The sequence below is a fragment of the Salmo salar genome, chromosome ssa04 (genome assembly GCF_905237065.1).
Source record: "Salmo salar chromosome ssa04, Ssal_v3.1, whole genome shotgun sequence".
Lineage (NCBI taxonomy): Eukaryota > Metazoa > Chordata > Actinopteri > Salmoniformes > Salmonidae > Salmo > Salmo salar.
In genome coordinates, this window is record NC_059445.1 from 33755281 (window position 1) to 33782080 (window position 26800).

Sequence of the window (26800 nt, forward strand, 5' to 3'; positions counted from 1 at the left end):
CGGAACCTACACTGTTACATTGGTGCCGTGACCCGGATCATTGGTTGCTGCGGAAAAAGGAGGAGGTCAAAAGGGGGGTGAGTGTAACCGATGTGAAATGGCTAGTTAGTTAGCGGTGGGGCGCGCTAATAGCGTTTCAATCGGTGACGTCACTCGCTCTGAGACTTGAAGTAGGGTTTCCCCTTGCGTTGCAAGGGCCGCGGCTTTTGTGGCGCGATGGGTAACGATGCTTCGTGGGTGTCAGTTGTTGATGTGTGCAAGGGTCCCTGGTTCTAGCTCAGGTTGGGGCGAAGAGAGGGACGGAATCTACACTGTTACATATGCAGTATATTCCGGTCTCTGACATTGCTCATTCTGATATTTCTTAATTTTTCATGATTATGTGTGTATTAGGTTTAAAAAAAAATGTATTGATGTGGGTATTACTGCACTTTTAGAGCTTGAAACATTTCGCTGTACCTGCGATGCAAACGTGTAAACGTGACCAATAAACTTTGACTTCATATTTGTGTGCCTTTGACCTAATCTGTCTAACATGTAATCAACTTGCAATTTATTGTCAAGGCAAATCAAAGGCTGCGTGTACCCTTATTTTTTTATTTAATAAAATAATTGTATTTTTTTCCCCCCAAAGGGAACTTCAGTTGTGGCTAATTATAGTACAAATTGTTTATATTATCATCATTATTTTACATTAAATTACTGATTAGTTTGTGAGCTGTCAAATCAAATGAGGCATTTTTCTTGAGGAGAATCTGTTTGATGTTAAAGTTACATAAGCTGTTTTAGGACTTAATGCTAACATGACCTGTTAAGTCAACTAGGAGATTATTATTTGCTTCATTCCAGTGACTGTTTGATGCTGAATATCAGTGAAGGCAAGCCCCATGGATTTTTACAATGGCCTCAATAGTGTTTAGTGTGAGACATGAACAGCCTAAATAATCACAACAATGATTTATTTGGGCCTTGTGCTATGAACAGTCCTGCATGACAAAACACAGTGATTCTGAGTGAGTGTTAGTGATAGTCACCAATATTAATTATTTAGCGTACCATAATAAAAACATGTTTGAAAGGATTGCCGTTACAGTAGTCTTGCATGTCTTTTTGCTAAATGAATTTATATTCCTGTGTATTTATCAACTCAAACATATGTTTTATCCATATAGACAACATGCCTAATGAAGCAGCTTCAAGTTAGGTTTTAACACCACAATGATACAATATTTCTGTAATTCTACTTCAAGACAAATGTTTGTCTAGTGTTCTCTGCTCATAGGCTTCTTCTTCTTCTTCTTTAAAGTTTTATGGCTGACAACACCTATTTGTGCCTTCGTCTTCTCATCCCCATCCATCGTGACAACCACAGACAAACTCATATTTCTCCTCCTGTCAGTACCTGTTTTAAATGGTCCAAAAATATTCCACATAGTTCATATACACACACTAGGCTCCCAGAATAGGTTATATTAAATACACGTTTTGCTCAAAGCAGCCAAATAAAGTAATGTAGTTAAGGACCCAGTTACCCCTGCCTGTACCTGACCTTGTTGAAAAACAAGTCAATAATGAATGAAGATCATTTAAACAATAGGCTCCTAGAATAGGTTATATTACATACAAGTGTTACTCAAAGCAGCCAACTAAAGACATTTAGTTAACGTAAGTTCAATCACAAAGTCTGGTTTGAGTGCATCTCCTCAGTTTCATTGATTCAGTAGTACAACACAATTCACATTGCATTTTATCATGGGCACAGTGGAAATGTATATCTGTGATGCTTAAATTTGGTCTTACCCCCAGAGTGAGAGTACCCTCAGATCTCCTTGCTGAGGGTGGAATTAATCATGCACAGCTTCTCGTGGGGTGAGCCTGATGTTGAGCATGTCACGCCTCATGTCTAAAACATGGGAAAAGGACAAAGTCAAAATGTCGATGTATCTACAAATTCAATGTTTTACACAATATTGTATCATATTTGATGAGTTACTGACCTGCCCATCCACAGGCTCGATCTGCTAGGCTCTACAACTGGACGTGTGCGCTCAGATCACACTGGCACAGGATGTCCATGCACCGGATGGCCTGAGGGATGCACTCCTGTTGGACTGAAAAACAAATAGACATTTAGTCAGTGGTGGGTCTTTTTCAATGCTGTACCAATCTGGACAGAAAATACATCATCATAACACAAACCCATCTTGGACAATGTGACAAGTGGTCCCTCAACACTCAACTTTCATTGTCTGTTCTTGTTTCCCCAATCAACAGTCTGGATCTTCCTCTTCTGCCATGGTGGATGAGCTACGTTTTCTAGTAAATACAGGGCCAGACCTGAGTGTTGTCACTGGGTTTCCGGTCCTCCCATCTGAAAGACAAAAAAATTAACAAAACTTAGCTAGCAAAAGCTGATTACCTAAATGGTAACATCTATATTAAAATACCATAACCCACAGACTTGACTATAGTAAGGGTAAAATAGACTGGGCTTTTGTCTATCTGCAGATCTAAAATCATACTATGTGGATGGGACACTTCTACTGCTGCTGTCCCCAGTCCACCTGGCTGTGCTGCTGCTCCAGTTTCAACTGTTCTGCCTGCGGCTATGGAACCCTGACCTGTTCACCGGACGTGCTTGTTGCACCCTCGACAACTACTATGATTATTATTATTTGACCATGCTGGTCATTTATGAACATTTTAACATCTTGACCATGTTCTGTTATAATATCCACCCTGCACAGCCAGAAGAGGACTGGCCACCCCTCATAGCCTGGTTCCTCTCTAGGTTTCTTCCTAGGTTTTTGGCCTTTCTAGGGAGTTTTTCCTAGGGAGTTTTTCCTAGCCACCGTGCTTCTTTCACATGCATTGCTTGCTGTTTGGGGTTTTAGGCTGGGTTTCTGTACAGCACTTTGAGATATCAGCTGATGTACGAAGGGCTATATAAATACATTTGATTTGATTTGATTTACTGGGATGGAGGAATTATCTGGAATGATCAACTAGATCAGGACAGTCTAGGGTACTATTTGTCTGAAGAGGCAAAGTATTGTGATGAGCTATATGACTGTACTTCTGATTCTAATTCTCAAGAGGAAAGTTAAAACCCTCAGCCGTAAGTTCATTGAGGAGGATCAACAGTGATAGGGAGATCTTCTGAAAGCAATCGACATGCAGGGATGTAACAAGGATTTTGGGCACTGGCCAGCAGACCACGATTTCTACATTCAGGTTCAAATCTGTGGTTTGTAAAGGCAAAATGTCACTGCTGGGTCAGGCTAGTTTGGCACATTGTCTACTAGCAGTCTGAAAAGTACTAGCCTTGGGCTAGCTTAATTTCCATCCCTGCTGACATTTCTAACTGACTTCACAGGTCATTTGAATAGTCATGTACAACCGTTTCTGTTTTGTAAGGGGAAAACATTAGGTAGTTTTGTAAGCTAGCTAGCCAACTTTAGCTAATGTAGCTAACTAGCCAACCAAGGTTCCTAACTACAAGGCGATATTTAGCCAGGCAGTTAACATTACCTCACTGTTTGTGGAGTCAGACTTTTCTAAGTGGTGACATGCTAGCAAACCAACTGTCCTTGCCATGGTGCTGGCCTAATGTTAGCTAGCAAGTCTTGACGACACGAACGGTGAGTTATCTAGTTAGCTAAATATAGCTTCCCTGGTGGGCTCATGCTAGCTAGCATGTCACCATGTGAAAAAGTAGCTGGCTAGCTCACTAAAGACTAACGTTATTTACAGGGAAATATGTTGACACAAGTTAACTTGTCCGAGATAGATTTGCGCGGTTATCAAAACGTCACATAGAGTAAATCTACACGAAACACACCTTATATGGGAAGATAAGGCCTATTTCAGTCATGGATCAAATCATTCTGCTGGTGTTTAGATACTTATTCACAAGTTTAAAGGTGACGTTCTAGAATCCACATCTTCACAAGGTGGGAGATGGGTCATAGTAACTGTTCAACTTGACAATGCTATTTTCATAATTTGTAATGTATACGGACATAACTCACATGCTCCTAATAAGAGCCTTTTTACCAGGAAAGTACAGGATTTAAGCAACAAATACTCAGAGGCTTTTCTGATTTTAATTAATTAATTCTAATTCTAATCACAGATCACTGCACCTGTACATAGACCATCTATAAATAGCCCAAACAACTACCTCTTCCCCTACTGTATTTATTTATTTATTTTGCTCCTTTGCACCCCAGTATTTCTACTTTGCACACTCATCTACTGTCAAATCTACCATTCCAGTGTTTTACTTGCTATATTGTATTTACTTCGCCACCATGGCCTATGAATTGCCTTTACCTCCCTTATCTCACCTCATTTGCTCACATTGTATATAGACTTATTTTTCTACTGTATTATTGACTGTATGTTTGTTTTACTCCATGTGTAACTCTGTGTTGTTATATGTGTCGAACTGCTTTGCTTTATCTTGGCCAGGTCGCAGTTGTAAATGAGAACTTGTTCTCAACTTGCCTACCTGGTTAAATAAAGGTGAAATAAAAATAAATAAATAAATAATTCTTTCAGGGGGTTTGAATGAAACACCTGATGCATCTGCTGATCGTTTTCCTCCTAGAACGAGTCAAAGCCCTCAAAATAGCAATATTATCACTACATCATACATCATGCAAGGATCTCTGTGTTGAGGATGCCTGGTGTTATTTCAATCCGGATGCAAAGGGTTATACCTGGACCAACAAAACTATGTCACGTAAATCTAGAATAGATTTATTCCTAATTTCCCCTTTTTTGTTACAATTTGTTATAGATGTAGATCATCAGTTGGCACCCTTTTCTGATCATCACTTGATTTCCCTTAATTTACAAGCTACTAAAAAATCAAAAGTTACTCGAGGATATTGGAAATGAAACAACACACTTCTTAAAGATACTACTCTCATTGAAAACATCAAATCGTTAGCTAAAGATATTTTTGCAAAAAAAGACTTGGGTCATGGAAGTAGATGGGAATTTTTCAAATATAAAGTCAGAGTGGTAGCCATTAAACGCGCCAAAGAGCTGATGCAATTAAAGAACCTTAGAGAAAAGGAGATGATGAGCAAGCTTGACAGTTTTCTAAATAAAGATAATCTATCTGAAGAAGAGGAGTCTGTATTCCAGTCTTTACAACTAGAATTAGAACAGCTTTACACGGATCTGGCAAAGGGTGCCTTTGTAAGGTCAAGAGCTAAATGGACTGAAGAGGGGGAAAGAAACACTAGTTACTTTTTTGCACTTGAAAAGAGAAACTAAAAAAAGAAAATCTTTAACTGCACTCAAAATTAACTGTGTTTTATGCAAAGATCCCATTACAATATCATCATTTGTCAATTCCTTTTATGAAAACCTTTACAGCTCTCAATTTCAGGAAGATGGTTGTCAAAGCTACATTTGCCACACTCAGAATTATGTCCCTATAATTGAGGATGATTTCCACTCAGTTTGCGATTCACCTGTGTCAATTCAAGAAATTAGAGAGGCTCTGAATTCAATGAAAAAAGGGAAATCACCTGGCCCTGATGGCCTGTCAGTTGAATTCTATTGACAGTTTTGGGAGTTCTATTGCATCTTATCCTACCTCATTTGCACATGCTGTATATAGATTTTTCTACTGTATTATTGATTGTATGGTTGTTTATTCCATGTGTAACTCTGTGTTGTTGTATGTGTCGAACTGCTTTGCTTTATCTTGGGCAGGTCGCAGTTGCAAATGAGAACTTGTCCTCAACTAGCCTACCTGGTTAAATAAAGGTGAAATAAAAAAAAGTTACAAGAAGACCAGATTTTTTATGTTTCAAGATTGCATTAAATGTGGGGAAATGGTCTCCACTATGAAACAGGGCCTTATTTCATTGATTCCGAAGCCCGATAAAGACCCTTCTCTCATTGACAATTGGAGACCAATTACTTTATTAAATATTGATTACACATTGATTGCTCTGGTTTATGCCAAAAGATTAAAGAAAGGAATAGATACCATTATAAATGAGACTCAAACAGGATTTATGAAGGGCCGTCACATAAACTCAAACATTCGTTTAGGCTTGGACCTTATAGATTATTCAGATGCAATTGACTCAGATGTGGTTGTCTTATTTTTGGACTTCTGTAAAGCCTTTGACACAATTGAACATGAATTTCTCTTTAGGTCTCCTAAACTTTTTGGATTTGGTGAAAATTTTATCAGTAATTCGCATGTTTTACAAGGATATAAATAGTTCTGTGTTACTAAACCTTAATACTGGCAAAAGATTCAGTATCAACAGAAGTGTACGACAGGGATGCCCAATTCCGCCATTTTTATTCATTTTGGTTGTGGAACTTCTATTTCTAGATACTCTGAATAATGCAAATTTGTATGGCTTAACCATTTTTAACAAAGAAATCAAAATTTCCCAACTGGCTGATGATACTACTCTTTTCTTAAGAGACAAAGACCAGGTCGTTTATGCCCTTAATGCTATAACTGCATTTTCTATTGCATCAGGATTAAAACTGAATGTTTCTAAATGTGAAATGTTATGTTTATTTGACTCGGATGATGAAGAAATAGGAAATATTCCTGTAAAGGACTGTGTTAAATATTTAGGAATACATCTGTCAAAAAACCACTTAGTCAGACAACATTTGAAGTTTTCTCCTAAAATTAAGAAAACCAAAAATATATTCAATAATTGGCTACAAAGAGATCTTTCTATACTTGGGAGAGTACTTCTGTCCAAGGTAGAGGGACTGTCTCGTTTTGTGTACCCCTCATTATCGTTATGTGTAAATCCTGCTACTTGTAAAAAATATCAATAAGACCTTCATTTGGAAAAATAAGTCTCACAAACTAAAAAAGTCAGTCCTTTCTAACAAAAGAGCTGAAGGCGGTCTAGAAGTGTTGGATTTTGTTGACATAAATAACACTTTCAAGATAAACTGGTTGAAAAGATGTTTGATCAATACTGATTCAATATGGTATTTCATTCCAAATAATGTCTTTAATAAGTTGGGAGGTCTTCAATTTTTACTGAAATGTAATTATATTCCTGAAAGATTACCTGCTAAATTGGCTAGGTTTCACCAACAAGCTTTAATGGCCTGGAAAATATGTTTCCTGCAAAATTTTCCCCCACATAAAGCTCTTTTGTGGAATAATTCAGACATAACTGTAAGGAATAAGTCATTGTTCTACCCCAGCTGGCATGAGAGGAATATTGACTTTGTTCTTGATGTTTTCGACAACAAGGGTAATATTCTCACATATGAACAATTTATAACATTGAAAGAGTTTCCAATACCTTTCAGAGAGTTTATTTCTGTGATCAAAGCCGTTCCCAGTGGTCTAACTACACTAATGAAAACTCATCTTAGCTTTCGTAATGATCACAAAGTTTATCCAGAACTCAGATCGGAAGGCGTAGGCTTACTTGAGAAATCTTGTTGTAATAAATATATAAGACAAATTCTTCATTCACAAAACCAACTTACACCGAGCGGAAGGTTTTTCTGGAACATGCTTATTCCTGACATTGTCTGGAAAGATGCATGGTTAAGGCCATACAAATATTGTATACCAAACAAAGTTAAGGAAGTGCAATTCTACATTTTACATACAATATATCCATGTAATTCTATGATATCCAAATTTGTGGCTATTGATGATATCTGCATTTTCTGTGAATCACATTTTATTTGCCACACATGGTTAGCAGATGTTAATGCGAGTGTAGCGAAATGCTTGTAAGATATAAAAATATATAATATGTTACTATTGCAATGATAACAAGACCACTGAAATTGTGATTTTTTTAATTCTTGTTGCCAAATACTTCATACACAAACTAAAATTCTAAAATTCTATACCAAAATTTAAAAAAATGTTGATTGAATTTAACTATTTTATTAAAACATTAACATTAAACAATAACAAGAATAACATTTTCCTAAATCATTACAATAAGATTTTTTCAGAGTGATTACAATTGCACTAGAATTGTTTATTTTTTATATTTTTTGTTTGTTCTAGTATTTTCTCGTTAATACCTGCGTTCTGTTTTGTATGATGTAAAAATGTAAATTGTTGATCTGTATTTAGATTTTTTTTTAAAGACTACAAAAAAAACACAGACCTTATATGAAGTGGTTCTAAAATAGAATACGTAATTCCCAAACATTCTATTTTCTTCTTTTTAATTGTATTTGTATTTATTTATTGTTTACTTCAGTTTATTTAGTAAATACTTTCTTAATATTTTTTTTTCTCTTAAAACTGCATTGTTGGTAAGTAAGCATTTCACTGTAAAGTCTACACCTGTTGTATTCGGCACATTAGAAAAATACAATTTGATTTGATTCTATGAATTTATGACAATAAAAAAGACCAAGTGCTCACTTGTCAGAAAATAGAAGAATTTTTTTTTAGCATATTATTTCCGGGGGTGTATATGGTCAGATTTTAATCCGATTTCATGTTGCTGAAACGCTGTCAATTCCACTTTAAATCGACCTCCATTAATGGAAAATGGTCTGGGGAGTAATAAGGTTGAATGATCTTTTCTCTTGTGGCATAGACAAATTCCTTCAATTCACGTTAAACTGGCAATAATAATTATTTGATGGAGACGTCGTTACAAATTACTTCGCTCAATAACGTTATGGAAAAGGGTTTATTGGATAAATGTGGCATCTACTCTTGCTTCAGAAAAAAAGTGCTAGTTTACAGGATTTGTTCGCTGTTTTTGAGTGGTCATTGTTCTTAATACCTGGCAACCCTGGGGCCACCCGTCTGCCTTGGAAACCATAGAGATGACGAACATGTTTACACACGTCATCACTAGCTATTTAGCAAGGGATGTTGTACGTTGTATGTGTTAGCTATATATTGTGCTAGAACTATAAAGTATTGGAATTAGAAGAAAGTTTGCATGTTGTTTTAAAAGCTAGTTATCTAGCTTTTCCATTGTTGAGTAGCTTGCATTTAGCAGTCTGGTACTGATAATTAGCTAACGTTAGCAGATTTGTTCAGCCAGCAACGCCTAGCAGCTAGCTAACGTTAATCTGGACACGCTATCAAAACAAGAGAAGGGGAGATGTTCAAAGCAAAACTACTTTTAATTGGACCAAGTGAGGTAAGACGAAAGAGCTATTTACACATAAGGTATTTCTTTTGCGGCTGGCTTGAGCTGGCTAGCAATGATGAATTGTTTGGATTCATTGGGTACGATGTAGCATGGGTGCCAGTCTGTTTCTGCTCTCTTTGACTACTCCTTATGGAATTGGCATTCCAAACACTCTCTTGGCAATTATAGCAATGGAGTTGGCAAGAGTACAAACCGATGTGAGACCAGGCTAGGTTAGATGGGTTGTAAATTAAAGATATTGCCAGCTATCTCTCCAGTGAAAATTGATGAAACAGATCTTCCATTGTGTTTCAGTCTGGAAAAACAGTTCTAGCCAACTTTCTCTCTGACACAGTGGAGACAGTAGGAGGGGAATACTGTCCTACTCAAGGTGTCAGGTAAATCGGACTCATCTCCCAGTCCCAGCATCAGATTTGTCAATCAGCAAAAGCTTGGTAGCTGATGTTTACAACTCCAAATGATGGCTTGTGCACCATTTAACCATTGTGTTGTTCCAAGGATACTGGAGTTTGAATCTCAGAATGAGGGAAGTGGGGACAAATCCTCGACATGTGAGGTGGAACTTTGGGACTGTGCTGGAGATTTCAAGTAAGGACCAATAGGGCCATTTCAAACACTTCTCAAACCCATTTCACAGCTGAACTGGACACCTAACACAAACTCGCGAAAACAGAATTAGTCATAACCGTTTCAGTGTAATTTATTAATCTGTCCATCACCATTCACAGCAAAGAGTACTGCATTGCAGTTATGTCAATCTAATCAAAGCTACAATTCTACCAACTTGTCACTTCCGATGCAGGTTTGAGTCATGCTGGCCAGCATTGATGAAAGACTCCAATGGTGTGGTGATAGTTTTCAACCCAGACATGCCACGCCACCTAACGGAAGTAGAGACATGGTACTCCATGTTCATCTCCTCTCAGGGGCTGCAGGACAGCCAGTGTCTACTGATGGCCCACCACAAGCCTGGCAGTGGAGTAGATAATGGACGACCCAACCTAGGTAGGACTAATTATCAACAAGCTTGTTACATTGTATATTTTTCTAGTGCACTGTAGGAGTATCTTTCCTTTGAATGACATTTCAATATTTCCAATGCCCCCACTGCTAAAGCAACCTTATGCGAGTACATGCCATTTGTCATCATGCCACTTAAGGCCCAATGTAGCAGTTCTCTATCAAATCATGTATAAGTAACAATTAAGTACCTTACTGTTATTTTTTCCAAATAAAATTGTAAAAGTAGCTTAACAAATACCTATTTCTCAAGCAAGAATTTTGCTAGGACTGTCTGGGAGTGGTTTGATTAAGGGACCTAATTGGATGAGCCTAATGGGAGTGATATGTAACCTGAACTAGCTGTTATTGAAAGGTTTAAAACTCCTATTGGTATTAACATATACCACCTGGTGATGTCACCAGGAAGGCCAAAACTCCATCCCACCACAACAAGTGGAAATTTCAGGCTCTCTTTTCAAACAGCCTTGCAGTAAAACTACATCAGTTTTTCCAACCCGTGTAGAAAAATAACAGGAAACTCACATTTGACTGCACTGGGCCTTTAGACAGGCCATAGACCACTGCTTTTCAATTCATACTAATGAGGGCAATTATCAGTTGGATTTCTTTGACATGTTTCATGTGTGTAGCTTCGCATTTGAACAGGTTACCATTGAGTCACTCTAACCTGGAGGAAGATCCTGAGGGTGTGCGGCAGGGGTTCCGCAGGTACTTGGAGAACATTGTGCAAACACTGTCAGAGAGCCGGGAGCGAGAGGAGATGTCTATCATTACTTAATATCATTCCGAACCCAAGCTTCATCTATCAAAGGTTGGATTTAGACTCCACTAGATGCTCTGCAACCACTGACCCGTCTTTTTATTTTACACGCACAGGAATGTCTAACTTTAATCAATCAGCTGCACTTGTGCTTTTCCAAAACATAATTCCACCCTATTTCCAGAGTTGGTGGCAAAAGTAACCAGCAATTAAATCTTTCAACCAACTACACTTGGATATTTTGTTGTGTGCATACAAATGGTTAATGTCTTTTTTTAATAAATTCTGAAATAAATGCAACATGTAAAGTGTTGGTCATGTTTCATGAGCTGAAATAAAATATCCCATAAATGTTCCATATACACAAAGCTTATTGCTCTCATTATGTTTATATCCCTGTTGAGCATTTCTCCTTTGCCAAGAAAAATCCATCCACCTGACAGGTGTGGCATATAAAGAAGCTGACTAAACAGCATGATCATTACATTACACCTGGGCCAGCAGGTAGCCTAATGGTTGGAGCATTGGGCTAGATCAAATCCAAGCTGGTATGGTAAAAATCTGTTGTTAACCCACTTGCTTTAGAATATGGCAGTCCATCCAACGGTTGAGCAGTTTGCTGTCAACTTATTAAAAAGTGTCCCATGGTGGGGTTATGGTATGGGCAGGCATAAGTTACGGACAACGAACAGTTACATTTTATCCATTGGCAACTTGAATACACAAATAACATGACAAGATCTTGAGTCCCATTTTAAGGTATCTGAACAGATGCATACCTGTATTCCCAGTTATGTGAAATAGATTAGGGCCTAACAAATTTATTTAAATTAACTGATTTCCTCGAACTATAACTCAGTAAAATCTTATTGTTGCGTTTCTATTTTTGTTCAGTATATTTCCCACTAATGTTTCAGAAGAAAGTTAGCAACTTCAATATTTGATAGCAGTCCTGTAGTGTCATGAGTTGTAAATGTTCCAAGTTAGTGCTAAAGTTCTTTAAACAATATACATTTATTAAATTGGATCGCCACAGTTGAGGTGGAAGTTAAGAGCAGAGCAACAAAACAGTCAGATTTAAACGGCGTATCCAACAATGCCTCCTTTCCCGATGCACTCTCCAATGTAGAACCACATCAACACTTCAGTGCACACCAATCCATTTCTGAATGCATCCTGTAACAAAAGCACATTGAGATGAATGCCACACAGATACCAGCAAGTCACACCTTAAAACAACGTGAATCTATTCAGAAACAATTCCATATTTCCCAAATAGTTACGCTGTAGACCTAATGTCTACTCTAGTGGATTGTGGCTTACGTCAATCTTAAGAAGCACTTATTTTGTTTATGAAGGGACTACTTGTTAGACTTTGGATAGGTCACAAACACCCACACTGAGTCCTTTTGGCAAAATAATGAATTAGTTAGCTACTTATACAGTATTGCATTAATTCAAACAATCTTCCCAGTTTTCACCTTCACTGTGGTCTGTCCAAGGCGTCCACTGTTGACACCGGTGACAATGTTTTTGATTCCAATAATGGCCTGGGGAATCTCGGCAGGGGAAGGGGGCACGAGCTCGACTTTAGCATAGTGCCAGAAGGTTGCTAGACGGGGCTTGGAGTAGGTGGCAGCGGCTGAAAGAACAATGTACATGTCGTGAAATGTGTCCTCTGCTGAACACTGTTGGGTCAAGCTAGACAAGAAACATAGCTAGCATAAGAGAGTTTACAGGTGAGATACACAAATTGGTATATACAACCTGAAGCTAATGCCTGCAAAATTGTGGAAATATTCCCTTCAAGACAGAATGTTGTATACAATTACATGTATAAAATAAAAAAATAAAAAGAACTCTACTGGTTGTCTGTGCAGTTTGTCCTTCAGCTGCTGGACAAAATATCCACAGAAAAGTATCGTTTACCCAAATTTTTAGAGAGCCGGTAAGTATATGGTTCTGTTCTACATGGGTTGGCACAGAGGTATGTTTTATTGGACATTTGGTTCTCGTCAATAGTTATTGAAACAAGTATGCCATGACAATGAAAATTGTATATTCTGAATCAGTGGAGAACAATCCACATTTCCAAAACATTTCAGATTTGAGGCTTGAAATCAGAATGAAAAAAAGGTAAGTGTTGATTGTTCACCATCCTCACGATTCGGAATACCATTTCATGGCATGCTTTGTTCAATAGCTATTGACAAGCGAACCAAATATTAAACTAACTTTACCTCAGTGCCAAACCAAACCATATTTCGAGCTGTTGAAGGACAAACCGCACAGACAACCTGTAGAGTAAGTTTAAATGTAATTTAACATTCTGGCTTGTAAGGAATAGTTTAGCATTTATTTGGGCTACTCATTCAAGGGTTTTATTTAGAATTCCAGGCACTCCAAACCAGCATGGCTACCATGGCATTCTGCAGTGATACGCCATCCCATCTGGTTTGCTCTTAGTGGGACTATCATTTGTTTTTCAACAGGACAATGACCCAACACATCTCCAGGCTGTGTAAGGGCTATTTGACCAAGAAGGAGAGTGATAGAGTGCTGCATGATGACCTGGCCTCCACAATCACCAGACCTCAACCCAATTGAGATGGTTTGCGATCAGTTGGACCGCAGAGTGAAGGACATGCAGCCAACAAGTACTCAGCATATGTGGGAACTCCTTCAAGACTGTTGGAAAATCATTCCAGGTGAAGCTGGTTGAGAGAATGCCAAGAATGAACCAAGCTGTCAAGGTAAACGAGGCTACTTTGAAGAATATAAAATATATTTTGATTTGTTGTACACTTTTTTGGTTGTTACATGAGCCCATGTGTTATTTCAATTGATGTCTTCACTAATATTCTACAAAGTAGAAAATAGTAAAAAAATAAATTAAAACTCTGGTATAAGTAGGTGTGTCCAAACTTTTGACTGGTACTGTATATTGTCACATACACTATCCAGTAAAATGTGTTCTTTTACAGGGTCAGCCATAGTAGTATAACACCCCTGGAGCACATTAGGGTTAAGTGCCTTGCTGAAGGGCATAGCAACATGTTTTTTACCTTGTCGGTTAGGGTGTTCGAACCAGCGACCTTTCAGATACTGGCCCAACACTAAGCGCTTGGCTACCTGCCGTCCATTTACACGAATTTTGCAGGCATTAGCGTCAGGCTGTATATACCAATTAAATTGGGTATTACAGCATGATTAAAATCAGACTACAGTTGAGAGCTAGGTGACTCAAATTGTCAGAACACCTGAGGTTGACATTTAGCTAACTGCCTACATCAAATATTAAATCTGAGGCTACATCATTATGTAACTTAAGTTATTTACTATACCGTTAGCCAGCTAGATAACAAGTTAACTTAGTTACTAATTACAGTACTAAAATGAGTAACCTCATATAGTTAACGTTCATTTGGAGTCATCTTTATTCATGATTAAGGGGGGGGGGGGGCTTGTTAGTTAGCTAGTTAGAGTCTGAGTAGTTAGTTGCAGTCGGAAGAATGTGCTAACGTAGTTAACAGTGACAGCAGAACCAGGCCATGCAAGCTTGACTATAATTTGAACTGCAATAACATGCATGTTTAAAAGCGTCAAGGTTTAGCTAATGTCCAAACAAAATAATTTGACTTACCTCCGATCAAAGTAGGTACTTTGGCCACCAGTTTCTGGACTGCCTGTGCCATGATGCTTTATTTTGAGCAATTTTCACGACTTCTCTTACCGGCTTGTCTGCTGCAACTGCGAATGTCACCTCCAGCTAGAAGGACCCTTCAAGTGCGGCTGCCTTATGAATTGCCTGAACAGAAATAGCTGCAGCGCTGCCTCATGTAACGCATGGACACTGAATGGATGTAAACTACTGTGTGCTTGTTATTCTTTTCCCCCACGTAATCCTTCTCAAAGGTGAAAAATCTGTTTTTCATGGCAACAACAGACTGTAACAAATTGAACCAAGTGTCGGTAAATCTCCACACTTTCTTTCCACTATATCTGATCTGAGAAAGCACTGGATAGATACACACACATCACTATAGCAGACTTCTGCCATATTGCTTTCACCGATTTAATTTGTTATATCAGAGCAGCTGGGGGAAAAGGATGCACTCAGGGCTTGGGGAGCTATAATATGAATCAATTGTGGGGCATATTGGCCATATAGCATATTATTTGTATGTCCAAATGTATTTTTTTTTTAATGCTTAATGTTTTTTTGTTGTTGCATTTATATACAGGCCTATGTATTATGTTACAGTTCCTTCACATAGTATTCATAGACCTTGACTTATTCCACATTTTGTTGTTATAGACTGAATTCAAAATGGATGACTTTTTTTTTTTTTACACACAATACCCCTTAATGACAAAGTGAACGCATGTTTTTAGAAATGTTTGCACATTTATTGAAAATGAAATACAGAAATATGTCATTTACACCCCTGTGTCAATACTTACTGGTAAATTGTGAAGGTTAGAATCACCTTTGGCAGCGATTACAGCTGTGAGTCTTTCCGGGTAAGTCTCTAAGAGCTTTGCACACCTGGAATGTACAATATTTACCCGTTGTTCTTTTCAAAATTCTTCAAGCTCTGTCAAATGTGTTAGTGGTCATGGCTAGATAACAATTTTCAAGTCTTGCCATAGATTTTCAAGCAGATTTAAGTCAAAACTGTAACTCTGGTGGAAAGCGGACTGAACCAGGTTTTCCTCTAGGATTTTGCCTGTGCTTAGCTCCATTCCGTTTATTTTTTATCCTGAAAAACTCCCCAGTCCATAACGATTACAAGCATAACCATAACATGATGCAGCCACCACTATGCTTGAACATATGTAGAGTAGTACTCAGTAATGTGTTGTATTTGATTTGCCCCAAACATAACACTTTGTCTTCATGAGAAAACATTTTTTGCAGTATTACTTTAGTGCCTTGTTGGAAACAGGATGCATGTTTTGGAAAATCTTTATTCTGTAAAGGCTTCCTTATTTTCACTCTGTCAATTAGGTTAGTATTGTGGAGTAACTACAATGTTGTTGATCCATCCTCAGTTTTCTCCTATCACAGCCATTAAATTCTGTAACTTTTTTAAAATCACAAATTGGCCTCATGATGAAATCCCTAAGTGGTTTCCTTCCTTTTCGGCAACTGATTAACGAAGGACGCATGTATCTTTGCAGTGATTGGGTGTATTGATACACCATCCAAAGTGTAAGGAATAACTTCATCATGCTCAAAAGGGACATTCAATGTCTGCTTTTTTATTTACCAATAGGTGCCCTTCTTTGCAAGGCATTGGAACATTTCCCAGGTCTTTGTGGTTGAATCTGTGTTTGAAATGCACTGCTCAACTGAAGGACCTAACAGATAATTGTATGTGTGGAGTACAGAGATAAGGTAGTCATTCAAAAATCATGTTAAGCACTGTTATTGAGTCCATGCAACTCGTTAAGCTAATCTTTGATCCTGAACTTAATTAGACTTGCCATAACAAAGGGGTTGAATACTTATTTACTCAAGACATTTCAGCTTTTCATGTTTAATTCATTTGTAAAATGTAAAAAAATATAATTCCACTTTGACATTATGGGAAATTGTGTGTAGGCCAGTGATAAAAAAACAAAACAATTTCCATTCTTGGTGAGAAATACAAATAATAGAGGGGGATAAAAAGCATCACTTCCAATTTTGCAGTTATTATTAATTTGCCGTTTCAAGTAGCATCATATAGAACATTCATGTTCAATGTTGTAAAATACAGAAGTTCCAAGTTGAGGCCAAATTGCATCAACATATTAAGTTTAAATGCATGCATCAAACAACGATAATCTAATAGGATAACAATCTACCGTCAAACTACATGGATAGAGGTTACAATACTGATGTCTAACACTTTATTTAGGACCTTGTGAAGATGCTGGAGGAAACAGGTACAAAAGTATCTATAGCCACAGTAAAATGAGTCCTATATCGACATAACCTGAAAGGCCGCTCAGCAAGGAAGAAGCCACTGCTCCAAAACTGCCATAAAAGAGCCAGACTACAGTTTGCAACTGCACATGGGAACAAAGATCGTACTTTTTGGACAAATGTCCTCTGGTCTGATGAAACAAAAATAGAACTGTTTGGCCATAAAGACCATCGTTAAGGGGGAGGCTTGCAAGCCGAAGAGCACCATCTCAACCGTGAAGCACGGGGGTGGCAGCATCATTTTGTGGGGTTGCTTTGCTGCAGGAGGGACTGGTGCACTTCACAAAATAGATGGCATCATGAGGCAGGAAAATGATGTGGATATATTGAAGCAACATCTCAAGACATCAGTCAGGAAGTTAAAGCTTGGTCGCAAATGGGTCTTCCAAATGGACAATGACGCCAAGCATACTTCAAAAGTTGTGGCAACATGGCTTAAAGACAACAAAGTCAAGGTGTTGGAGTGGCCATCACAAAGCTCTGACCTCAATCCTATAGAATATGTGTGGGCAGAACTGAAAAAGCGTGTGCGAGCAAGGAGGCCTACAAACCTGACTAAGTTACACCAGCTCTGTCAGGAGGAATGGACCAAAATTCACCCATCTTATTGTGGGATGCTTGTGGGAGGCTACCTGAAACGTTTGACCCAAGTTAAACAATTTAAAGGCAATGCTACCAAATACTAATTGAGTGTATGTAAACTTCTGACCCACTGGGAATGTGATGAAAGAAATAAAAGCTGAAATAAATCATTCTCTACTATTTTTCTGACATTTCACATTCTTAGACTAAAGTGGTTATCCTAACTGACCTAAAACAGGGAATTTTTACTTGGATTAAATGTCAGGAATTGTGAAAAACTGAGTTTAAATGTATTTGGCTAAGGTGTATGTAAACTTCCGACTTAAACTGTATATAGATGCTTGGGTCATTTTCGGTCACTCACAGGGCAGATATGCCATCAGTTTCCTCCTCCACCTGTAGCGATACAAGATCAATTAGATGTGATAATTTATTAAAGATTAATAAATACATAGGCTACAGTACAGGGACATGTTCTCTCACCGTAGTCTCTACAGCAGTAAAGGGACTCTGGCTCTGTCCGAGCTTGTTGTACCCACTCTTCTCCACAACCAGAAGAGAGAGAGAATGTCCTTCCTCCTGAACCAGAACCATCACATCCTCCAGACAGTTCTCCTCCATGTTCTGTCCGTTCACCTCCATCACAACGTCCCCTACCTGTAGTCCTGCTCTACTCCCAGAGCCCCCCAGTGCCACCTAGAGGACCCCAAAAAATCAAGGTAATTTCCATATTAGAAAGCCAACTGTATCATTTCACCTCTTTAAAGGCCCAGTGCAGTCAACATGGTGATTGTCCTGTGTTTTATATACATTTCCACACTAAGAGGTTGGAATAATACTGGGAAATTGTGAAAATTATGATAATGCAGTTTTGGTGTAAGAGCTGTATGAAAAGACCACCCTGAATTTCTGCCTGTTTTGGTGGGATGGAGTTTTGGTATAAGTTAATAGACCAATAACAGAGAGTTTCAAACCTCTCTGCCATTAACAGCTAGTTTTCAGGTTACATATCCCTCCCATTAGGCCCCTCACTCAGACCACTCCCAGACAGTCCTAGCAAAATTGGTGCCTGAGAAATTGTTCTTTGCTAAGAAGCTATTTTTGTTTCTTTTTGACCATATAAATAGAATAAGATAACAGTAAGGTACTTCATTTCTATCCAGAAATTATTTGATATTGACATCAAAACAGCTGCATTGGCCCTTTTTACCTTACATTGGGCCTTTTTACCTTACATTTAATGAGAAATATAATTATTCTCAGCTCTTTGTAAGTACAATAATTCAGTGCTATCTCTGGTTTGAGTAAAAAATGAAAAATTCACTTGTGATCCTTGAGCTGCCCACCAGCTAGTGTGTATCCATGAGTGTCCTATGGTGCCCTACCTGGCTTACAAAGGTTCCAGGGGTGTCCTGGACACAGCCCAAGTTGATGCCAAAACCCAGAGGTCCTTTCTGGAGAACACAAAGCCGTGGACTGGGCACGGGACTAGGCACAGTGGGCAGCACCACTGGTTCTTCCTTTGGAACCTCCACTACAACTGGGAGTGGTGGTGGGGCTAGGTTCTCAGTTTCCTTTACCTGTTCAACTGCATTACTCCCACAGAAGAGCAGAGGGGACAGATCCAACTGAATGGAGTAAAATAGGGTACATAACAAAGAGAACAATCATTAACTCATTAGATGTACTTTATATGTTTAATGCCTGCTTACTCTGGTTATAATTTAACCCGGAACCCAGAGTAGCCTAATGGTTAGATCGTTGGACTAATAACCGAAAGGTTGCAAGTTCGAATCCCCGACTTGACAAGGTACAACTCTGTTGTTCTGAACAAGGCAGTTAACCCACTAGGCCGTCATTGAAAATAAGATTTTGTTCTTAACTGACCTGCCTAGTTAAATAAAGGTAAAATAAAATGTAAAAAAAGTCAAGGATGTTTATTAAGCCCTACCAAGTTGTTACATGTTTTAAAAAAAACAATTCTAATAAAATGCAACAGTTGGACAATGGAAGACATTCCAAACTTTTAGACATTTTATAATCCATCATATATTGACTGAATTACAGCAAATAAATAATTTTACTGGCACGTACTAATAATGAATGGAGTTCAGGGATTTTGGTGGGAATTCAGGTATTCAATTTATTGTAAAATGTAACTTATTTTTAAATGTAACTTATTTTTTTAAATGTAACATCTAATTTGTCGACATTTAAATTGTAATAAATTATTACTTTTTTTCAATTACACAAACAATGAACACCCATCAAATTAAAGTTATTCTCTATTTTATGATATAAGTGATTGAGACAGTGCTTAAAATCCCAGACTAATATTTAGCATTCCTGAAAGATAATGTATTCCATTGAGCACATTTCAGCCATTACCAGGATGTGTTTGACAGGTCATCACAAACATTTCCGCGGCCGTAGCGTTAATGGAAAAACGACAGGCACAAGCCAGAGTATGAAAGAGTCGCAGAAGTAAAATGAAAGCAATCCATCCAGCAAGATTTAAGTGACAAGTGGAGTTTGCACCCCTCAAACACAAGAAATTGATGTCTGAAAAAGACAGATCCTCAAATGGGCGGGGTATGCACGTTGCTACAAACACACTTGGGATGACTGTGGTCACAGCTACCTGTAAAACTCTTGGCCACGGGCTGTGATGGTGGTAAGGGTGACCTGTTGGCAACTCTTCCGTACTCTGTCCACTATGTCCTCATGGCCCAGTGACTCCACTGCCTCTCCATTGACCTCAAGTAGCAGGTCTCCTTCCTCAATGCCTGCCATCTCAGCCGGGCTGCCTTGGTCTACCTCACGCATTACGTGGGCTAAAGAAGGAAACCATTTTACACACATACACTGATGGTTACAATCTGGATTATAGATATACACTACCGTTCAAAAGTCAGTTGTATTGCTTCCTTACAGTTTTCAGCTGTGCTAACATAATTCCAAAAGGGTTTTCTAATGATCAATTAGCCTTTTAAAATGGTAAACTTGGATTAGCTAACACAACATGCCATTGAAACACAGGAGTGAGGGTTGCTGATAATGGGCCTCTGTATGCCTATGTAGATATTCCATAATAACTACAATAGTCGATATTATGGAATATCTACATAGGCTACAATAGTCATTACAATAGCCAGCTACAACAGTCATTTACAACATTAACAATGTCTACACTGTATTTATGATCAATTTGATGTTATTTTAATGGACAAAAAATATGCTTTTCTTTCAAAAACAAGGACATTTCTAAGTGACCCCAAACTTTCGAACGGTAGTGTAAGTGTATGGGTAAGTGTATGGGCCGTGTATGTGTGTCTTGTTTTTACCCTAGCGTTTTTGCTATTGCTTGTGTCAAAGCTATTTCCTGCATATGGTATGCATAGTTGAGTTTGTTTGTACATGTATCATCATCCCTCTGACCTTTGCATCCTGACGGTGTCCTCTCCTCTCTGAGGAGGAAGCCATACCCCTCGGGTCCAGGGACCAGCTGGAGTTTCCTGGGTGTATGGGGCAGGTTGTGGTGGGAACCAGCCAGGGTGGGGAGGATGGGCATCCGCCTGTGGGCATAGCTCTGCTCACTCTCACTGTCAATCACCAGGATGGTCATGTGGTCCCTGCACTTCTTCACCTGCACACAATACATGGACAACCTGTATCAGGCCGGTCATGTTCATTAGGCACCAAACGGAAGAAAAGGGCTTGAAACAGGGAGTGACTATCTGGACTTGTCCAATAAGAAACATTGGTTTTCATTTTCCATTTCAAAATGTTTTGATGCCCTAATGAATGTTACCCAGATTGCTCAAAGGCTGGTCCATTCAATGAAGGGAGGTCTGTCTGTCCAAGTCCACCTACCATCTTGCTGAGAACAGAGTTTGTGAGCTCTGACACTGTGTTGCCATCGATCCACAACAGGCGGTCTCCCTGACACACCCCCGCTCTCTCGGCCGGACCCCCGCTCACCAGGCTCACTGAGATCAGTCCCTTCTCCCCTAGAGGCAGTTCACATGTCATGACACAAAGTCAACAACCATTCTACGACCAACCAACCAATCAACTCTGATTCTGATTAATTCATAATTTCATAATTTGTATCAATGCCCTCTCAGCTGCAGTCTCGCATACCTTCCACGGGCAGGAAGTTGATTCCAAAGCCTGAAGATGTATCTCTGATGATGTGGCAAAGCCGGGGCGGGCTGCAGCCCTCTCCTCTGTGTTCTCTGGCTAGGGCCTGGAGATCATGACCCTGTGACATTGCCTGGTCGTACTCCTCTCCATCCAACACCAACAGACACAGCTGGCGCCCACTAAGCTTTATACGCATGGCCACCTGACTCACACAAAGAGACAGAGACAGACATACAGTGGGTATCATAAGTATTCACCCCTCTTCACATTTTATTGTGTTACAAAGTGCGATTAAAATGGATTTAGTTGTCATTTTTTCATCAACCATCTACACAAAACACTCTGTAATGTCAAAGTGGATTTAATTGTTTTTTTTTAAAGATGAATGAAAGATAAAACACTAACATACCTTGATTTGATAAGTATTCACCTTCGTGATTCAATACGTTAGAAACACATTTGGCAGCGATTACTGCTCTGACTCTTCGTGGGTAAGTCTATAAGAACTTTGTCCACTATGGACATATCTATTTATTATTGCCATTGAAATGTTAGCTGTTAAAATTAGATTAAACAATAATATTAAGGGATTAGAAATCCGTGGCTTAAAAACGAAGGCGTACGCTGAAGATTCATGTTTTATTTTAAAACCACAATTAGAATCTCTCCACGGCCTCATAGAGGATCTAGATACTTTTGCTAACCTCTCTGGATTAAAACCAAATTATGATAATGGGTATTGGATCACAAAAAAATTCACATTTTACATTACCGTGTAGTTTACCAATTAAATGGTCTGACGGAGATGTGGACATACTCAGTATACAAATCCCAAAAGAAAGAAATGATCTCACTCCAATACATTTTTATAGAAAGTTAGCAAAAATAGATAAGATCTTGCTACTGTGGAAAGGAAAATATCTGTCTATTTGTGGAAAAATCACCCTGATTAACTCTTTAGTCATATCACAGGTATATTCTTAAAAAAGTATGCATATCTATATAGGTTATATGTATGTATATATGTGTATATGTATGCATACGTGTATGTATATGGATATACACTGCTCAAAAAAATAAAGGGAACACTAAAATAACACATCCTAGATCTGAATGAATGAAATAATCTTATTAAATACTTTTTTCTTTACATAGTTGAATGTGCTGACAACAAAATCACACAAGAATAATCAATGGAAATTCAATTTATCAACCCATGGAGGTCTGGATTTGGAGTCACACTCAGAATTAATGTGGAAAACCACACTACAGGCTGATCCAACTTTGATGTAATGTCCTTAAAAGAAGTCAAAATGAGGCTCAGTAGTGTGTGTGGCCTCCACGTACCTGTATGACCTCCCTACAACGCCTGGGCATGCTCCTGATGAGGTGGCGGATGGTCTCCTGAGGGATCTCCTCCCAGACCTGGACTAAAGCATCCGCCAACTCCTGGACAGTCTGTGGTGCAATGTGGCGTTGGTGGATGGAGCGAGACATGATGTCCCAGATGTGCTCAATTGGATTCAGGTCTGGGGAACGGGCGGGCCAGTCCATAGCATCAATGCCTTCCTCTTGCAGGAACTGCTGACACACTCCAGCCACATGAGGTCTAGTATTGTCTTGCATTAGGAGGAACCCAGGGCCAACCGCACCAGCATATGGTCTCACAAGGGGTCTGAGGATCTCATCTCGATACCTAATGGCAGTCAGGCTACCTCTGGCGAGCACATGGAGGGCTGTGCGGCCCCCCAAAGAAATGCCACCCCACACCATGACTGACCCACCGCCCAACTGGTCATGCTGGAGGATGTTGCAGGCAGCAGAACGTTCTCCACGGCGTCTCCAGACTCTTTCACGTCTGTCACATGTGCTCAGTGTGAACCTGCTTTCATCTGTGAAGAGCACAGAGCGCCAGTGGCGAATTTGCCAATCTTGGTGTTCTCTCGCAAATGCCAAACGCCCTGCACGGTGTTGGGCTGTAAGCACAACTCCCACCTGTGGACGTCGGGCCCTCATACCACCCTCATGGAGTCTGTTTCTAACCATTTGAGCAGACACATGCACATTTGTGGCCTGCTGGAGGTCATTTTGTAGGGCTCTGGCAGTGCTCCTCCTGCTCCTCTTTGCACAAAGGCGGAGGTAGCGGTCCTGCTGCTGGGTTGTTGCCCTCCTACGGCCTCCTCCACGTCTCCTGATGTACTGGCCTGGACACTACGCTGACAGACACAGCAAACCTTCTTGCCACAGCTCGCATTGATGTGCCATCCTGGATGAGCTGCACTACCTGAGCCACTTGTGTGGGTTGTAGACTCCGTCTCATGCTACCACTAGAGTGAAAGCACCGCCAGCATTCAAAAGTGACCAAAACATCAGCCAGGAAGCATAGGAACTGAGAAGTGGTCTGTGGTCACCACCTGCAGAACCACTTCTTTATTGGGGGTGTCTTGCTAATTGCCTATAATTTCCACCTGTTGTCTATTCCATTTGCACAACAGCATGTGAAATTGATTGTCAATCAGTGTTGCTTCCTAAGTGGACAGTTTGATTTCACAGAAGTGAGATTGACTTGGAGTTACATTGTGTTGTTTAAGTGTTCCCTTTATTTTTTTGAGCAGTGTATATATTTACCCCAAAAAATATATGGGGGATTGGAAATGATGCAGACAATTACATTGATGGAAGCAACAATCTTTTGGCAATTTTAAGCTTATCCAACCCTTAAATTATTATTATTTTTTTAATTAAAAAAAAGAGCTTTGCACACCTGGATTGTTTTAAAAATTCTTCATGCTCTGTCAAGGTGTTAGGGATCATGGCTAGACAGCCATTTTCAAGTCTTGCCATATATTTTCAAACAGATTTAAGTCAAAACTGTAACTTGGCCACTCAGAAAGTTCCTGACAGTAACATTCACTGTTTTTTTATGGTAAGCAACTACAGTGTAAATTTGGCATTGTGTTGTAGGTTATTACCCTGCTGAAAGGAGGATGCTCTCCCAGTGTCTGGTGTAAAGCAGACTGAATCATGTTTTCTTCTAGGATTTTGACTGTCCTTAGCTCCATCCTGTTTATTTTTATTTAAAAAAAAACTCCCCAGTCTTTGCCGATATCAAGCATATCCATCCCATGATGCAGCCACCATCATGCTTGAAAAAAAGGAGGCAATTACTCAGTCATGTGTTGTGTGGAATTATCCCCAAAACGTAAGGCTTTGCATTTAGGCCAAAAAGTGTATACCTGTGCCGTGTTTTTTGCAGTATTACTTTAGTGCCTTGTTGCATGTTTTGGGGGTATTTTTATTCTGTATATTTTTGTTCTTCTTTTCACTCTGTCATTTGGGTCATTATTGTGGATTCACTACAATGTTGTTGATCCATCCTCAGTTTTTCCCATCACAGCCATTGAACGCTGTAGTTGTTTTAAAATCACCAATGGCGTCATGCTGACCATCCATGAGCAGTTTCCTTCCTTCCTGTCCTGCAGCTCAGTTCAGAAGGACCACTATATCTTTGATGTATCCGGGTGGTTTAATACATCGTCCACAACATCATTATTAACTTGACCATGCATAAAGTGATATTCAATGTTTGATTTGTTATTGTTACCAATCTACCAATCACTGCCCTTCATGAAGATTTCAAAAAGCTCCCTGGTCTTTGTAGTTGAATCTGTGCTTTAAATTCAATACTTGACCGAGGGACCTTACAAATGTTGTATGTTATGGGGACAGAGGAAGGGGTAGTCATAAAAATCATGTCAACCCCTAATATTTCACACAGACTGAGGCCATGTAACGTATTATGTGATATGATAAGCCAAATTCTATTCCTGAACTAATTTAGGCTTGCCTAAACAAAGAGGGTGAATACTTATGCAATGACTATATTTTAGTTATTTACTGTCCTTTTTTATTAATTTCTACAAATTTGTAGAATTTTCTTTTCACTTTGACATTATGGAGTATTTTGTGTAGATCAATGCCAAAAAAAATCTAAATTACATATATTTCAATCCCTCTGTAAGGCAACAAAATGTGAAAAAATCCAAGCGGGGTGAATACTTATGATACCCACTGTACAAGTTAGAATGTTATGTTCAGTCTAGGTGCCTTTTTGGCCAAGTCTCTCTTGAAAAATAGGTATTTTGACAACAATGGTAAACCTGTTAAAATCAGGGTAAAATAAAAGCAAAACATGTGTATAATGACCAATATTTTAGGTTAAATCCTCCTTAAAAGTCGCTCTAGGTCATCGGCCATCTGACCTTTGGGTGTGTCATGTTATCCACAAAGCCCTCATTGACCTCCAGGAGTCGATCCCCGTCTCTGAGACCGCCGCGCTCCGCCACCCCCCATGGCGTCACATGTCTGATCACATGACCAAGGCAGCCCCTCTCCATACGCAGGTGGAAGCTGAAGGACTCACCCTCTTCACGTTTAAGAATGCAGAGACGCAGTGTGGGCCCTGAGCAAGGCTCTACAGGGGACAGGTATATAGAAGGAACAGTGGACATACATTTAAAGTCTATAGTCTAAAGTCTATAGTCTAAAGTTAAAGTCTATCGTATATCATCTTTCTCCCCAAAATTCAGAAGAGGTGAAAGAATTGAGGTGTGTAATGGAAAACACTAAAGGGGTAGCCTACCTGCATCATCTTAGGATTGAAGGTGAATTTCCTTTGACATAAAAGATAATCATTTTATTTTTCAGAAATGAGCGATCAAGTTGCAAATCACCACTTCACGAGCCATTGAGTGAAATTTCAACAGTACAGTATGTGGCCCCATTACGTAAGTGCAATCTGTGATCATTTATCTGGGGGTCTCTCAGTGACAGAGAGAGAGAGAGAGAAAGAGAGAGAGAAACAGAGAGCGAGAGAGTCAGAGGGAGTGAGAGAGAGAGAACAATCTTAAAAGTCAGCAAATCCAGGCTCAGAGTTTCATGTGTTACTGTGTTTCCAAGGTCTTCAGGGACAGAATGTGCAGAACAGCACTATGAACTGCTATGAAACTTAGTTTCTATTCAGCCAAATAAGTATACTCAGGACTAACATAAACTTGAATGTTTCCAATTCAACTGATCACTTGCTTAGGCCAACACATGTATTTATTCACATGCAAAAACTGGAATAGTGCAAAAAATTGGAAAACAGTAAGG

At 39.2% G+C, this 26800-nt stretch overlaps 3 protein-coding genes and 1 long non-coding RNA gene across 4 annotated transcripts; 1 reads left to right on the forward strand and 3 right to left on the reverse strand.

Moving 5' to 3' along the window:
- Positions 1–1806: 1806 nt before the first annotated feature.
- LOC106602878 (uncharacterized) lies at positions 1807–3950 on the reverse strand. The gene is made up of 3 exons (XR_001328315.2): positions 3842–3950; positions 1998–2371; positions 1807–1903 (listed from the first exon to the last, which is right to left on the reverse strand). It is a non-coding gene; the product is annotated as an uncharacterized lncRNA (long non-coding RNA).
- A 4897-nt stretch (positions 3951–8847) lies between these two features.
- On the forward strand, positions 8848–11300 carry ift22 (intraflagellar transport 22 homolog (Chlamydomonas)). Its single transcript, NM_001140751.1, is given in 5 exon segments — positions 8848–9149; positions 9456–9538; positions 9660–9749; positions 9964–10166; positions 10814–11300. Coding segments are annotated over 5 exon segments (564 nt in total). The 5' UTR covers positions 8848–9110; the 3' UTR covers positions 10963–11300.
- A 639-nt stretch (positions 11301–11939) lies between these two features.
- atp5l (ATP synthase, H+ transporting, mitochondrial F0 complex, subunit g) lies at positions 11940–14877 on the reverse strand. The gene is made up of 3 exons (XM_014195834.2): positions 14588–14877; positions 12426–12586; positions 11940–12120 (listed from the first exon to the last, which is right to left on the reverse strand). Exons 1-3 carry the CDS (start codon positions 14637–14639, stop codon positions 12022–12024), a joined length of 312 nt encoding a protein of 103 aa, XP_014051309.1. The 5' UTR covers positions 14640–14877; the 3' UTR covers positions 11940–12021.
- Positions 14878–17659: 2782 nt separating this feature from the next.
- nherf4b (NHERF family PDZ scaffold protein 4b) lies at positions 17660–26339 on the reverse strand. Its single transcript, XM_045716238.1, has 8 exons — positions 25909–26339; positions 21644–21848; positions 21374–21510; positions 20939–21146; positions 20142–20334; positions 18886–19150; positions 17984–18196; positions 17660–17896 (listed from the first exon to the last, which is right to left on the reverse strand). The coding sequence occupies exons 1-8, from the start codon at positions 26155–26157 to the stop codon at positions 17861–17863; spliced, it is 1506 nt and encodes a 501-aa protein (XP_045572194.1). The 5' UTR covers positions 26158–26339; the 3' UTR covers positions 17660–17860.
- Between the last annotated feature and the right edge of the window lie 461 nt (positions 26340–26800).